Raw genomic sequence first — 16,302 nt, forward strand, 5'->3', positions numbered from 1 at the left:
ACATGCCAACCAAAAAGCAGAGATTAGTAGGATGGATAAATTGCCATGATCCAATTATACTTTGTCCACAGAAGACACACTCTGTATTAAAAGATACACATTGGTTGAAAGTAAAAGGATGGAAAAAGACATATAGTCTGTGAAGTAACCAAAAGGGAGCTGGTGTGATTATACTAATATTAGAACAAATAGACTGATAAAAATTGTTACCAGAAACAAAAGTACATTGTACAATGCTAAATGGGTTAATCCTTCAGAATGATATAACACTTAGAAACCTTTATGTCTGTAACAATAGAGAGTCAAAATACATGAAGCAAAAACCAACAGAGCTGAAGGGAGAAATAGACAATTCAACAATAATAGTTGGGAGATTTCAGCACCCCATTTTCAATAATGGATAGACTATAAGCAGCCAGAGGATCAGTGAGGGGATAAAAGACCTGCACAGCACTGTAAACTGGCTGTATCTGACACACAGCTACAGAATACTCCCTACCAGCCGCAGGATACACATGCCTCGTAAGTGCACACGGACAGTATCGTCTAGGATAAAACATACTAAGACATAAAACAAGTCTCAATAAATTTGTAAGTACTGAAATCATGAAAATTATGTTCTCTGAACGTGAGGGAATGGAATTAGAAATAAATAATGGCAGGAAAATTGAAAAATTCACAAATATGTGAAAATTAAATAATGCATTCCAAATGACCAATGGATCAAAAAGGCAATCACAAAGGAAATTAGAGCAAAGTTGGAATTAAGACAAATTGACCCCTAAGAGCTCCAGGAACTAGTGTTTATGCAGAGCACAGTTTACAAAATACCATTCCTGGAGGATGGCAGGAATCCCCAGGAATCCCTGCTGGTAGGGGTCAAGGAGCAGAACTTCAACCCACACTTCCTCAATTCAAGACCTGAGTCTGACAAGGACGTTTCTTCTTCTCATTTTGATTGTAAGGTTTTCAAGGTAGTATAATAGGTCAACATATGGAATATAATAGGTCAATTTATAAGATATCAAAAAGCTTACTGTATGTAAGTTCTGCTTAATCACTAACTGCCTCATCTTGCTTCTGTAACAACGCCTGCGTACTAGATAGATAACTGAGGTTGCAAAACTCTCCCCCACCGCTTTTTCTAAGACCTGGTCAAAGGTCAGCAGGTGAAAGTTACCTAGTCACTGCCCCGCAGTATCTTAGATGTCTAACCATGATTGGTCATTTTAAAGAGACAAAGAACTTTAAAATGATAGGTTCCTGCCAAAACTAAAAGCTGTGTACTACAATATAATTGGCTACCTTGAAATGTTGTAAGCTGTGATTGGTTAACTAAATAATGATGTATTCTGCCTTGCTAACGTCCATAAAAACTCACTGCTGCCTTTGTTCAGGGCCGTTCTCTGTACTTTCTCCTTACCATCAGGAGATCAGATTTGGCCCAGCTGTAAATAAAATCTTGCTTCACTTCAGTTTGGCATTTGGTGGTCTTTTTAACATCACCCTGTAACAGCAGGACCCCAATGTTGGGCCCAGACACCCCAATAAAGTGCCAGCTGGTCACTCCTATCAACCAGCCAATTAGAGGCTGACTTCCTCCCTTACTGCTGATGACTCTCACTCTCCCCACCATTGAAACAGGGTGGCGGCTCCAGTTGCCAGAGGCCCTGCCTGCTGTGGGGGGTGGAGGTGGGATTGGGGGGCACGTTCAGAGGCGGAGCGAAGGCACTGGGCTCCGGGAGGAAAGGGGGCTGGACTAGGTGTCTGTTAGTATTCTCTGCTGCAATACAGAGTGGGTGTCTCTGAAATCCTAATTCCAAATATCCCCTTGCACCCTGGGTTCCTTTTTTGATGATGGTGGTGGTGGTAATGTGTGTGTGTTTCACATGAGCTTTCTCAGCTCTAGAAATAAAAGGATTTCAAGAATTTTCTTTATTTAGGTATAAAAAAATACAGTACATCCCATGCACCAGTGTGGCCAACATATAGTTATTATCATTAGAGCAATCACTACAATGACATGAAAAAGATTACAGGAATTTGTTCATCCAACTAAAACATTTGAATTAAAATTGTTAACCTAAATAGCAACCGCTTATCATGCAAAACCCCTTATTCTATATGTTTGTGAGAGCTAGAAATATATAAGTATTATTAGTAAAACAAAACAAAACAAAAACTAGTTATTGGTTTAAAAAAAAAAAAGTCAAGTGTATTCTACAGTCTCCTGAAGTGTGAGGGGCCTTGCCCAGAGGGGAACCTCAGTCCCTTACCAAGGATGAGTTGGAGAGTTTGCCTCCTTTCCTGATTTCTCCCGTTGAGTGATGCCACCTCCCCAGGGCGTGTTTGCAGTGGAATGTTCCAGATTTGGCTAAAATGGGAGATGCACGGATGACCACAGAACATAGGCAAGGCAGGGTGTGCTGAGGGATGAGGCCCTGCTGGGGTTTCCTGAGATGTGGCAACAAACGAGGTGTGTAAAGGCAAATGACAGTTTTGTTGTGCAGTCGTGTTTGGTTTTGGACTTTGACCAGAGTTGCTAAGGGTCACATCTTGAGGGCCTTCAAGTCAAGCAATAAGGGGTAGATGGGAAGAGAGAGAGAAAGAGCGTGAAGGAGTGACTGGGCAAGGCAGATAAGGGGAGAGGTCTTCTTTTCCAGGAACATCTGCTCCACTTCCCAGGCAAAACTGATGGGGTGTCAATGAGCCTCAAATTGGGGTCATAGCTACTCCAGGCCCTCACCATATGATCTGTCACACTTGGTCTCCACTGTCCCTCCAGGATGGATTCACAGTTGCTTCAAAGTTCAACAAGCCATTTTTACTGACTTTGGTTGAATTTTCAGTGCTCAGTACAGCAGTAACAGGTGTGGTAGGCCAGTGAGGTCACTTCAGGACCCAAGTTCAGTAGCTGTCAAGGGGCCCTCTCCTCCTTGACAGGCCTGGGGAGAAGCTGGGAATGGTGGGGACTTGGGAGAACATGAGGAAGTTGAAGCAGGGCTGGCATGATGGATGGTTCCAGTCTCCCGTGGGACTGGGCTGCAGAGAGTCTTGCCCCACAGGCCATGCCCTTTGCCTCCAGGCAGACAGGCATCCCACCAGGTGGTTCTGGGACATCAAGGGAAGAGGTTCCCCTGGCAGTTGAACCATAAGCTGCTTTGAGGAGCCACAGAAAGTCTTTGACTAGGACCCGTTGTCCCAGGTGACAGGGATATCCAAGCCCACACAGAACACCAGTCCGGATCTTCCACCATTTAGGGGGTAGCTATCACTGAAATCTGTTCCTGGACATTTCAGGGACCTGGAGTTTGCTACCCAAGGTGGTGAAGTCTCTGGGACCCACGAGAAAGGGCTGCTGGGCTGGGGTGTCAGTGCTACAATTTGCGGGCTCAGTGCCTGTTGTCCGACTGGACCGAGCTGTGGAGGTTTGGGTCCCCAGACCTGGGGGCCCACAGCCCCCTAGTACAACAGCTCCTCCAGAGGGTCTGAGCGGTATAGCTCAGCCAGCATCTTGAATCTGGGTCCCCAGTCATTGAGGAAATCGTAATCGACGTCCGAGTCGGATGAATCGGTGACCAGGGAGCTGAGGGACTCGGCGATGGACTCGGAGCCCTCGAAGCCGTAGATGTGCAGCGTATCGTAGGGCGGGCCCGCACCGTCGTGGTCCGCCTCGTCCTTCTTCACCTCGATCATGGCAGCCATCTCCCCCGGCCCACCATGCACCGCGCCGCCGTGCCGCGGTGGCTTCTGCACCTGCGCATAGACGGAAGGCTGCGCTTCCCGCGTCGGCCGCGGGGGCTTGGCTCCACCCTGCCGCGCCGAGTTGAGCACCGACACGTCGTAGCTGGTGGTGTCCATCTCGCCGCCGCCCTCCTCATCATAGGTGACCAGCTGCTCATGGATCTCGGGCACGCTTTTTCCGTGTGCGTGGGCCTGCTTCCGGAGCCGCCGCCGCAGGAAGATGAGGAGGGTGATCACTGCAGCGAGCCAGAGCTAGTCAGACCTGGCCCAGCGGCCCTCTGGGGCTCCCCTGCGCCCTGCCTTCCTCCCTGGAAATTCCCAGGCCTGCCCAGCCCCCCAGCGACACCTGGGCCAACACAGAGGTTGGTTTGGTCTAGATGTCCCGAGTACCTGCCCCCCAACCTCCACCCTCCTTGGGCCATAGTCGTGCAACCCCCCTCATCCACCACCTTGGGACAGCCCCTCCTTCCCAGGAGATTGGGTCCTTACAGGCTGTCATTGCTACTGGTGGGGGTGGGATGAGTGGGACTCCCACAAATTCATTCTTTCCTGCCAGTCTCAACCCCATCTACTAACCTCCACATTTCCTGTCTCCCCCCACCACTGTGGCAAATCCTTCTATGTTGTGTCCAAAGATGGGAAGGCCAGAGGTTGGAGAAGAAATGGGAAAGGGATGAAGTTGAAATTCGGAGTGCAAAAATTCCGAACCATTGTTTTGTTGATAGCCATGCTGATGATACTGGATAGTGGCGGTGCTGGCAGACATGCCGCCCATTGCAATCACAGTAGCTGTTCTTGGGCACCTTATTGTTTATGTGCTGGCACCATACTGGACATTTTCTCATGTTATTTCACTTAAGGCAGGCATTATTATCCCCGTTTTACCCTTAAGCAAACTGAACTCAGGGAGGCTGAGTGACTTGCCTGGAGCTGTGAGGGGTGTGACTGTGAGGGTTGCCAACCCCTGAGGATGGGTGGGCCATGTGGCACAGAGAGCTCCTAAAATTAGGCTCACAGGGTCCCCCAGATTCTGTCCTTCTGGCACTGAGTTACTTAACAAACTGTTACATACATAAGAGAAGCTGGCACACCCTGTCTGAGCCTCAGTTTCCTTGTTTATATAAGCTGGAAGTGATGACTTCCCTGCTTTGTTTATATTTGGTAAGGTAATTATGAGGTTACGTGCGATTTTACTTACGTGTGGTGGTGATGTCATGATCCTCATTATTACTCATTGTTATTAAAAGTGGTTCCGAGTCTGGACTGTCTACCAGAGAAGCCCCAGGATGGTGGTGGCACACCCAGGGGGCCTCTAAGGGGAGCTGCTGGCAGGCAAAGCCTGGAGCAGATAATGTGGGAGCCCCACTGTATCCCCAGGGCCTGTCATTTCAGTGACAGGGAGATCTCTAATTTCCTCTAGAGGGCCGGCCCCCGCCCCAACTCAGGGCTGGTGAAGTACAGGAGAATTTGTTCCCCTTGGGGGAGCACCCAACCATCAGCTGAGGGGAACTGGTGGATACACTGCTGCTGGGAGTGCCCCACTGCTTCCCCTTTCCCGGTGACAGGAAGTGCAGTGACTGGCACTGGTAACTTGCAAGATGACCTTCCTTCATCAGCTGCCTCCCTTCCCTGTTTCACTCCCCTGTCTTCCCTCAGGGCTTCCTGGGAGCACTTCCCACATAAACCGCTTATACCCCAATCCTTATCACAAGGTCTGCTTCCTGAGTAACCCAAACCAAGGCAAGGTCTAAAATGCTCCTAAAATTTCTGAGGCCCCAACAAGAAAAAAAAAAAGAAGATATCAAGACTGGAGGAATCCTAAAAAAAGGAAAGGAAGCCACTAGAGGTAACTCCACGCTGGAGTTTTAAACATTTTCTTCTTTTTCCCCCAAAGAGGAATTTTTTTCCATGGAAATAAATGCGTAGAACAGTGCCTGGAATGCTCTAAGTGCTCAAAACATATAAATTGAGTGAATGGATGTCATATATGAGGTATTTTAAAGTGAGGGAAGGGCCTTGAGCCCCCTCTCTCCTCCATATCTACCCCCACCCTTGGGCATCCAGGGAAGTAGAGGTTTTTATCCCTGTGTCCTGCTGTGGAGCCCTGCGGCCCAGGGTGGGATATGGTCCAGAAGCAGGGCTGCGGCTGGATCCCTGGTCTCTTCCTCCTCCTGTGAAGCACCCCCCTCCCCTGCCCATCGTTTCCTCGCCCCCTCCTGGGCACTGACCTGTGATGGTGAGGATGCAGAGGAAGATGGCTACCAGCGCCTGGATGCTGACGCCTGCCTGCGCGGCCATCTCCTCGCAGTAGGTGAACTCGCCATGTTCATTGCACTTGCAGATGGTCACGACCAGCGTGTTGGTGCCTGTGAGGCTCGGCTTCCCATTGTCTGAGATGAGTACAGGCAGGTGGTGGACCTTGGCACGCTCCCGGTCAAACTGTCCATACTTGACTGTGATGTTGGCCGTGTTATCTGGAAACATTCAGGCCGCAGCGTCAGGCTCTGGTGTCTAGAGTGCCTGACCCCTTGTCCACACTGATGATGTGGCCTGCCTCCTCTAGGGGACCCTCTGTGACTGCGCCAGCCCACGTGCAGACCGGGCTGCTTCTTTGCCCTTTGCACCCCCTGCCTCATGTATCAGTCATTTGAGTGCAGGTCTGTTCTTCGAGAGCGGGGGTGTTTGGGGCAGCGGCTCTGACCTAGCCTCTAAGAATGGCTTGGCCAAAATGTAAAGTCCTTGCCTTCTGTTCCTGTGGGCAACTGATTCATCTGACCCCCTCCCCCTCTTCCCTAACCATACTCCAATAATAGGTGGTTCTTTTTTGGCTTAATTAATGCATTTTTGCAAGCTTTGATGATGGGGAAAAGTTAAGTTTTTCAAAGTCTTTCATCATTGAGCTAACTTCAAAGGCTGTGTCTGCTATTCCTGAAAAGCCACTAGAAGTGAAAACAGTGCACATGTTCCCTGGGGCACCAAGGGAATGACGACGCAGTGACTGAGGATGTCCTGGAACTGGAATATGCTTTGGCCCAAATATTGGCTCTCCCTCCCAGTCTGGTCAGTGGTTCCACGCACTGAAGAATCCCCCAGGGAGTTTTTTAAACAGATTTTGAGAACTCTGCTCCCTCTTCTCTGCCATTTTCCTCCCCTTCCCCCCATCTCCCACACCCACGTTTCAGATTCAGTGATTCTGGGCAGAGGCCAGATAATCTGCCTTTTGTAGGCTCCTGGGAGGTTATGATGCTGGTGGTCAGAGTGTCTAGGGGTTCCCTGCTCCAGGATTTCTCTAGCCCTGCAGGGTCAGCTCCCTCAGGAAGCTGGCCAAATGCAGAGGGGGCCACTTTTTAGATTTCAAATGAGAGGTTAATACATTTTGTTATTAAGTAACCATATCTATTGTAATTAAAAATAATAGTTATATGGCCATGGTACTTTGTGAGAAGTATACTCACTTAATATCATAACAGGACATTCATGCTATAAGTGAATCTGGCACCAGCAGCTTCTCTCCTGATTGTACATGGGTGTCTTTGGGGTGGCACTTAAGTTTTCTATCCCAGTGCAGACCCCCTCTGAAGTGGGATTGAGGTGGACATGCGGGATGGCATGACAGGTATTTTTGCCACGTTCTTTACTAGTAAAGACAGGTGAACATTTGAAAGGTCTGTCATTGACCATCAACACATCATGGCCACCTTTTCTCTAAGAATGGTTCCTTAAGGATGGCTCTGGCTGATCCCCTGGGTCTGCCTTCTGCCCTCAGGGGTGCTGACCTTCCTCACAGGTGGCACTGGCTGTTTTGTGCAGGAATCCTCATCCACTACAGTTTTGCCATCAGAGAAAGGCAGGAATGCCACCCTGTGCTGGGTGAAGGATTGCTCTGTTAGACCCAAGAGGGATTTTCTCTGTTTTCCTCAGGAAGCCGCTGAAGCCATGAAGGCTTGTCTACTCAGGGCTGGAATTCAGTCAACTAAGCATTGTCACTCCTGTAAGCGTGTGCTCAACAGAAGCTCTGACTGGCAGACATCACAGACTCTGGGCTGTGAGGCGTGGACTAGATCCCATCCTGGGGCCACCTGGTGGTAAGTAGTCATTGTAGCTGAATTAAGACAAAGTTCACTGTATTCTTGGCATTTTCTATTTCACGTTTCCAGTTTTGACTCTTTGGTAGTGACCTCAGAATTCATAGAGAATTTGCAGCTGAGCATAGAGACTCAGTGTGGGACGGATTCCCTTGGCTAGTTCGTGAACTGAGTGAGTGTCTGCACCCCACGTCGATTCTGTATTCCTTGCTGACCCGAGCATGTTATGGGGAATGTGGCCTTGGCAGTTTGGCCAGGTTAGCTCTGACCATTGCACAGCCCAGTAAGGAGTTGTACAAAATATCCTGTAACTCGAAGACCCCGGTGAGAGCTTGCCCCTACTTTGTTGGCTTGGTTCTTGATCCTGGTGCTTCAAGACTCAAATAACTCTGCCCCTGCCCCTGCCCCTGCCAGTATCCCGGCTGACCACTTCGATGCGTACCGTGATTATCTGTCAGGGTGAAGTTGCTGTCCTCAGTGCTCAGAGAGAATTTGAACTTCATATCTCGTGGTGTTATGTCCTTATCTATTGCCGAGATTTGCACGACCAGCTGGAGTGTGGAAAATGGGGGATAGTCAGTGGTAGTGTTGGGGTGGCTGGGGGTTCAGTGATGGTGACTTTGGGATCTGATCTGACCATGGCTGCATCTTTTCTGCAACACTTACCTAAATATTCTCCAAAAATCCACCCTTTGGAATGCCCTCCCCACCAGTCTATTCTTCATACATTCTCCCTGAGCCTCAGTTTCTCCATCTATAAAGTGGGGATAACATCATCTTTCCTCAGGCTGTTGTGCAGGTTACATTAAGCTCAGTGAAAGGCCAGCTGACCGTGGGTGGGAGGTGCTGTCTCTCAGCCTGTCTTCAGTGAGTACGCCTCGCCTCCCCCGGGGCCAGACTCACCTTGCCCTGGGCAGCGTTCTCACACACTTTGGGCTGGTAGGGCTGGGCAAACTCTGGAGCGTTGTCATTTTCATCCAGCACTTCGATGTGGACCTGGACAATGGATTCTTTGCCTGTGGGGTACCCTGCAAGGAGAAAGGGCTCGTGACTGCCATCAGCTCAGATGATGCCAGTCCAGGGATAGAAAGTATGTGCATGGGAAGTCCTTTGTGCAGGAAGAGGCGGGGCTATGGACCTCTGGAAGAGAGGCCAGGGATGGCGTTCTGGATGAAAGGGGTAGAAGAGGAAAGGGGGGGGCCAAGCTTCATGAGCAGGGATGTTTACTAAACAGTTACTTATAAGAATCAAAAAGGTAAGCAATGCAAACAAATTAAAGAAGGTTTTAATTAAATTAACTTAATTAAATGAATATAATTTATTTACATAAATAAAATTAATTACAAAATAATTAAAATGTAAACAACCTAAGTGAGTTGGGTTAACAAATTAAACCACTTTCAAAGAATGGAATGTGTGACTGATTACAATGCCCATGTAAATTATATTTAAAAATGTAATAAAAGAAGATATTTTAGTACTATAACAAAATGGCTCTGGAATAAGGTTAAGTAAAAACACAGGATATGCTTTTTATATAAATATTATGATCCCACTTATATAAAATTATGTATAGGAAAAAAAAAGACCAGAGAAAGTACACTAAAACATCAACAGTAATTATTCATGTATGGCGGGATTCTGGGGGAATGATTTTCTTCAATTTTTCTGTGTTTCCCATATTAAAAAAATTTTTCTTACTGTTTATTTTTTAAGAGAGAGAGACAGGGGCGCCTGGGTGGCTCAGTTAGTTAAGCGTCTGGCTTCAGCTCAGGTCATGATCTCACAGTTCATGGGTTCGAGCCCCGCGTTGGGCTCTGTGCTGATAGCTAGTTCAGAGCCTGGGGCCTGTTTCAGATTCTGTACCTCACTCTCTCTATCTGACCCTCCTATGCTCCCACTGTCTCTCTCTGTCTCTCAAAAATAAATAAAAAACATTAAAAAAATAAAAAAATAAAAAAGAGGGAGAGAGACAGAATGCAAGGGGGGAGGTGCAGAGAGAGAGAGGGAGACACAGAATCCGAAGCAGGCTCCAGGCTCTGAGCTGTCAGCACAGAGCCCAACATGGGGCTCGAACTCATGGACCACGAGATCATGACCTGAACCGAAGTCGGACCCTTAACCTACTGAGCCACCCAGGCGCCCCATCCCATATTTAAAAATGTACAACAAACCATTACTTTAAAGTTTAAAAATGTGCAAATGAGATTAGATAGGGAAGAAAGGGGCAAAGACTGATCTGGAAAACATGCAAGAGTTCATCGCAGGTGGAGCTCGGCTGCTGTGGCCAGGGGATGAGCAAGTCTGGGAGGCCCAGAAGGAGGCAGGGGACACTCTAGGGTCGCACCAGTGGGGCCTTGGTCAAGTTACCCCCCTACTCCCTGCCAGGCCCTGGTGGTCTCCTGAGTAAGGCAGGGATATTAATCCATCTCCTGGAGCTGTGATTTTTCTCATGTAAGTAAAGGATACAGAATTCTAACACTTTCTTTTCCGTCTGGCAAAAGTTACACTAATCTGGAGAACCTAATAATCATGAAGTTGGAAGCTGCTTCAGATTTTAAATTCAACCCACTGACTGGCATATAAATCGTCCCCCTCTTTCCCCCCAAATAGTCTTTTCCAAACATTGGTGATAATAAGAATCACGTGGTACTTGTCTGATGCACATTCCTTGGCCCCATTTCTGGATCACTGGACCAGAACCTCCAGGGAAGGCTCTGTGTTTAAAAGGTGACTTAGGTGATTCTCATCACAGGGACTTCTAGCAGGCTCTTTTATGATAGCGCTGCTTCAACTGTAATGTGCAAGAGGTTCTGATTTGCTCTGGAGGTAGCCCGAGATTCCCCCTTCCAACCAGCTTGCAGGTGATGTGGGCCCTGCTGGCCCTCCACACCTTGGGGATAGAGGCTCTATAATGTCCCAGCCAAGGAGTGCGTCCGCAGGAGCTTATAATACCCTGGAGCCCCAAAGGGACAGATTCGTCTGGTTTGAAGGAATGAGGGAAAGGAGAAAAGCCCAGATCCCCTAGCATCTGACATCACTCACCATTGGAGTTCAGTTCTTTGGCCTCCACTGTCAGGTTATACCAGGGGTAGACTTCTCTGTCCAGTTCTCTCTCATTATAAATGTTCCCTTGCTTGGTTATTCGGAAGAACTGGCCCTTGTCACTGGTCCTGCGGATGGAGTATCTGCCAGAGGAGAGAAATTCATGGCTCTCTGTTGTTCTTTGCTGAGTCCAAACTCCTCAGCATGATCGATGAGGCCCTTCAGGGTCTAACCCTTGCATCCTCTCCATCCTCCTCTCGCTGCTCATTGTGTCCTACCACCTAGAGGGACTCAGGGAGGCGAGATAATCCCTTTGATTTTAGCAGGGCTGCCCTGGCTGGGCTGGAGATGGTTCCTTGAGACTCTGTCTGTGGCACTCTGAGAGCTGTGGCAGGGGTAGCTGTAACCAAGTCCACCAGAGCTGGGGTTGGTTTTTGTCATCCATGAACAGGTGGTTGGGCCAGGAAGAAATAAAAAAGCAAAAAAGGAGCTGGAATAGATAGGAAATGATTGAAAAGAAATTAATTTATGAAGTAAAAATTTGAAAAGTTCTTCCAGAAATTAATTAAAAGGTATGAAGAAATGAGAGATGAATATATATGAGATATAGTGTATATATTTGCTACTACTGATGAACAAATAGAAAAGAGAAGTAACAAAAGATATAATAAGAGAAAACATTCCTGATCTAAAGAAAGGCACAAGTCTGCAGATTAAAAGAGGTCATTAATATCAGGCATAATTTCCATGAGAGATCAATGTTTATATATATCCTGATGACACTTTTGAATTTTAAGGCTGTATGAAGGAACTAAACAGAGGTCCAGACAGAAAAATATGTTCTTGTGAATAAAATCAGACTCACTCCAGATATCCCCACAAAATTAAATTCTACAGTACATTGATAGTATTTTGAAAGGAAGTGTCTATAAACTGAAGATTACAGGAATGTATCTGGTGTTATTAACGTAAGAAGGCAAAAGAACTGAGGTCTTTGTAAATATATAAGAACTCAGGAAGTATATCATGCACAGAAATGGGTCCTGAAAAATTTTTTATGAACACTCAATTTCATCTCACTACGAGATGTCTCAATATAAAGTAAAAGCCTGATGGGGCACTTGGATAGTTCAGTCAATTAAATGTCTGACTCTTGATTTCAGCCCAGGTCATGATCTCACGGTTTGTGGGTTCAAGCCCTGCACTGGGCTCTGTGCTGATAGTGCTGAGCCTGCTTGGGATTCTCTCTCCCTCTCTCTTTGCTCCCCAGCCTCCTGTTCCTTGTTAAAAGAAGCCTGTTTTGGGAAGAATTAAATGAAAAGATTGATTTCTCTATCATAAATCGGAAAGCAATTGTGTGTGTGTGTGTGTGTGTGTGAGAGAGAGAGAGAGAGAGAGAGAGAGAGAGAGAGAGAGAGAGAGAGAGAAAGAGAGAGAGAGATTTCAAAGTAGAAAAGGTCTAGGAAAACCCTTTTAATTTTACAGGTAGAATAAGTCTCTCTGGTAGAAGTAAAAATGGATATATTGTAGTCCAATCTCTAGGAGAAAAAAAGGGAAAAAAGACTATAGCAAATATGGGGGGAAAGAAAAAAGCCATTAAATATGAGAAATGAGAAATGTATAATAAGATTTAAAAAATCAAACCCATCATTTTAAAACATGTTTACTTATTTTTGAGAGTGATAGAATGCAAGTGAGAGCGGAGCAGAGAGAGAGGGAGAGAGACTCCAAAGCAGGCTCCATGCTCTGAGCTGTCAGCATGGAGCCCAGTGCGCAGCTCGAACCCACAAACCACAAGATCGTGACCTGAGCCAAAGTCAGATGACTAATTGACTGAGCCACCCAGGTGTTCCCAAACCTATCATTTTTGATGACAAGTATAAATAAGTTAAACTGGAAGCATCTCAGTTTAGATTAAAAAGCAAAGCCAATTACATTCTATTTCTGAGACAACTTAATGCCAAGCGAAAAGCAGAAGTTAGAAACGTTAAAAGTAAAGTTTGGAAAACTTCTATCAGGCAAAGACTAATATGAAAACAGGACTGGCAAACTTAACCTTGGGCAATGCGGAACTGAAGGTGAAGTATTGAGCAGACCAAATTGGGTAATTTCATAGGGATAAAAGTTACAAGTTATAATGAAAGTAAAATAGTTATGAACATTTATAAATAGAAAAATTGAAATATATAAAGGAAAATATTAAATATTCTGGAAAATATGGACACAAATACAGTTGTGTTATATCACAGAGCAAGTTAAAGCAAAAACAAAAAATATCCTACCACTTGTAAAAGAAAAGAAAAAAATGAAATCAATCTCTTAAATAAATTCTTGGATCAGGATGCATGAGTGGCTCAGCTGGTTAAGCATCCAGCTCTTGATCTTGGCTCAGGTCATGATCTCACTAGTTCGTGAGTTCTAGCCCCATATCGGGTATACACTGTCAGTGTGGAGCCTACTTGGGATTCTCTCTCACCCTTTCTCTCTGTACCTCCCTGATCATGCTCTTTCTCCTTCAGAATAAATAAATAAACTTAAAAAATAAATTCTTAGATCAACAAAGGAATAAAAATTATCACTACAGATTATTTAGAATAGTGTGGCCATGAAAACAGTAGTCCCAAAACTTGTGTGGTGTGGCCAAATCTCCATTTTTGGGACATATTTTTTTACCTTAATAAGAAGACCTGACTTCTTAGAAACATTAATTCTCCCAAAATTGATGTAGAACAATTCTCATTAGGATTCCAATGTTTTTTAAACAACAGCTAAAATAATTTTGTAGTTCATATGAAAGACTGAATGTTTGAGAACACATAAAAGTTACAGGAAGTAGGGGCACCTGGGTGGCTCTGTCGGTTAAGCTTTTGACTTTGGCTCAGGTCATGATCTCACAGTTTGTGGGTTCAAGCCCCACATCAGGCTCTGTGCTGACAGCTAGGCGCCTGGAGCCTACTTTGGATTCTGTGTCTTCCTTCTCTCTCTGCCCCTCCCCCACTCATGCTCTGTCTCTCTCTGTCTCAAAAATAAATAAACACTAAAAAAACCTTTTTTTAATAAAAGTTATAGGAAGTAAAAAAAGCAATGAAGTAGGGACTTGGTTTATATCTACCAGGTTTTTGTAAAGCTGCTACCATAAGACAGAACAATGGATAGAACAGAGGATTCAGAAATAGATTCAGGCATATAACACAGGTGGGAAAATGATGACTTATTCGACAAATGGTCCTGGCACAGTTGGCTAGCCCTCTGGAATAAAATGAGATTGTATTAAAATCACATGTTACAGGGCTCTAGCATGCATGGGTTAGAACCATAGTTTCGGTCTCAGAAGGTAGAGGCTGGGAGTCTAGTAGAGATGAAAGAACAGGTGGTGATGAACCGGGCATGGTATGACCCCCAGATTTTGAAAACAAAACTTCCGAAGAGACAGACAGACAAACAACAAATCCATTATAAACGTGAGTAGCTGTTTGTGTGGTCATGAAGAAGAGGTGTGACAGGACCACGTCAAACCATAAACATGAGTTACCTGGGAGTGGGGGTGACTGATGTTTTCTCTGCAGATCTTTGTGTTGTTTCACTGTGTGAAATGAACACTTTTCCTTTTGGGTATTGGGAAGACAAATTCAATAAAACATGTTCATGGATGTCATCTAGTTGATTACCCTCCTGACCATCAGATCTCCCTAGATGGACCTGTGAGAGCCGGTATTCCAAAGAATAGCCTCTCCAAGGTAGCTCAGCCAGCGGACAGCTCTGATGGCCAGGACTGAGCTGGGCAGAGGTACCCGGGCAAGACAGGATCCCAAGACTGGCCACTGGGGTCAGTGGAAGAGCTTGGGCTTCTTGTCCTGCCTCTGCTACGTCCCACGTATGTACCAGGAGAAGCCGTTTTCCCCATCTGGGCCCTAGTGGCAATCCTGCAGGTGCCAGGATCATCATGGTCATCACCTTCCTTACACCCTCTACCCCCTTACCCAATGTTCAGTCGAGCTGCATCAGGGTCTTTGGCCATCACTGAGCCGATCAGAGGTTTCTTCTGGTTCTCCTGCAGCTGGAAGTGGTAGAAGGACTGTTGGAAGACGGGGGGCTCGTCCACATCTGTGACGTTGATGATGACTCGGGCGGTTTTTCTGGGGGAGGCGCTGCTCAGGTACTGGAGGTTGATGGTGGGATCCGTGGCCTCGATGGTGAAGATGTATTGGCGAATGTGTTCATAGTCCAGGGGCTGTGGAAGGGAAAAGTATGGCGAGCACCTGCTCTGAGCCAAGAACGTGACATGTGATCTTCACAGCAATCTTACAAGGTTGCTTTGGGATGACAACCATTTTATAGGTGGGGGAAGTGATGTTTCCATGGTCATCAAGAGAGTGGCTAGGGCTGTCTATCTGTCTTTAGCTTCCCCCCAAAGCATCTCAGCAACCTCAGGGCTGCACCTCCAGTCCTAACTCTGTGACTGGCCCTGTTCCAAGTATTGAGGACACACAGTGGGCGAGCTACAGTCCTGCTCTCTAGGAGACCACAGCTAGTAGTTCTAGCCACAGGTCCTTAAGTATGTGCCTTTTCTTTGTGCTTGTGCTCAAGATGCTTCTCCTGCCTTTGCCCACTTCACACTCTCCTACTCAAGAGGCCAGATCCGAAGATAATCAGATGTCTTCCCAGAATCCATCTTGCCTCCCTGACACAGGTAATTGCTACTCTCACGGGTCACTGTAGCACTTACGTGTGGCTGCTCTGTTTATCTCCGCATGTCTTCCCTACTCTCTGACAGCTTTGGTGCTGTGGAGGCCATGTGACTCACCGAGGTGCCTCTAGTCCCCAGTGCAGGGCTGGACTGGGGACAGCCTCAGGAGAGTTCTGCTGGAGGAATGGCCCAGCTCAGGCACAGGGGTTCTAGACTGTCCTATTTGAGGTAGGTCATCCCTGGCCCAGGACCCCCAGTCTTCTGCATGACCATTCTAGAGGCATTTTATGTCCCTTCCCTCCTCTTCCAGATTCAGTTGGCCTGACTGCTCTGTCTGGACGCAGCAGCCACTGCCAGTGGCCACCCCGCCCCCACAGCCTCCCTGCTGGCTCACACGCTGTGGCTCTCTGCTGCAGGTACCAGTGTCACTACCAGGGCTCTACTTCGGTGGGTGCCCAGGGCAGGCCAGAGAGCGTGAGAGTGAATACCCTGTGGTGTTACTGGACGTTACCAGTGGGACTGTGCCCCACTTGCCTGCAGTATTAACCTGACAGTTAAGGAATCTGTATCATTCCTTCTTCTTCTTTTTTTTTTGAGAGAGAGAGAATGAGTAGGGGAGGGGCAGATAGAGAGAGTGAGAGTGAGAGTGAGAATCCCAAGCCCACATGGGGCTTGATCTCATGAGCGATGAGATGATGACCTGAGCAGAAATCAAGAGTCAGGTTCTCAACTGACTGAGCC

The 16,302-nt window shown here is 46.7% G+C and overlaps 1 protein-coding gene across 1 annotated transcript in view; it reads right to left on the reverse strand.

Annotated features, from left to right (window-relative positions):
* Window positions 1-1,916: 1,916 nt before the first annotated feature.
* CDH5 (cadherin 5) overlaps window positions 1,917-16,302 on the reverse strand; it is a 38,177-nt gene continuing 23,791 nt past the window's right edge. The window contains exons 7-12 of the mRNA XM_029926162.1: window positions 14,855-15,105; window positions 10,875-11,017; window positions 8,733-8,857; window positions 8,272-8,380; window positions 5,973-6,218; window positions 1,917-3,980 (exon numbers count right to left, since the gene is read on the reverse strand). Of these exons, the coding sequence (XP_029782022.1) occupies window positions 3,463-3,980; window positions 5,973-6,218; window positions 8,272-8,380; window positions 8,733-8,857; window positions 10,875-11,017; window positions 14,855-15,105 (1,392 nt within the window). The 3' untranslated portion in view covers window positions 1,917-3,462. The remainder of the gene's footprint in view (window positions 3,981-5,972; window positions 6,219-8,271; window positions 8,381-8,732; window positions 8,858-10,874; window positions 11,018-14,854; window positions 15,106-16,302) is intronic.

Source organism: Suricata suricatta, chromosome 16 (assembly GCF_006229205.1).
Source record: "Suricata suricatta isolate VVHF042 chromosome 16, meerkat_22Aug2017_6uvM2_HiC, whole genome shotgun sequence".
NCBI lineage: Eukaryota > Metazoa > Chordata > Mammalia > Carnivora > Herpestidae > Suricata > Suricata suricatta.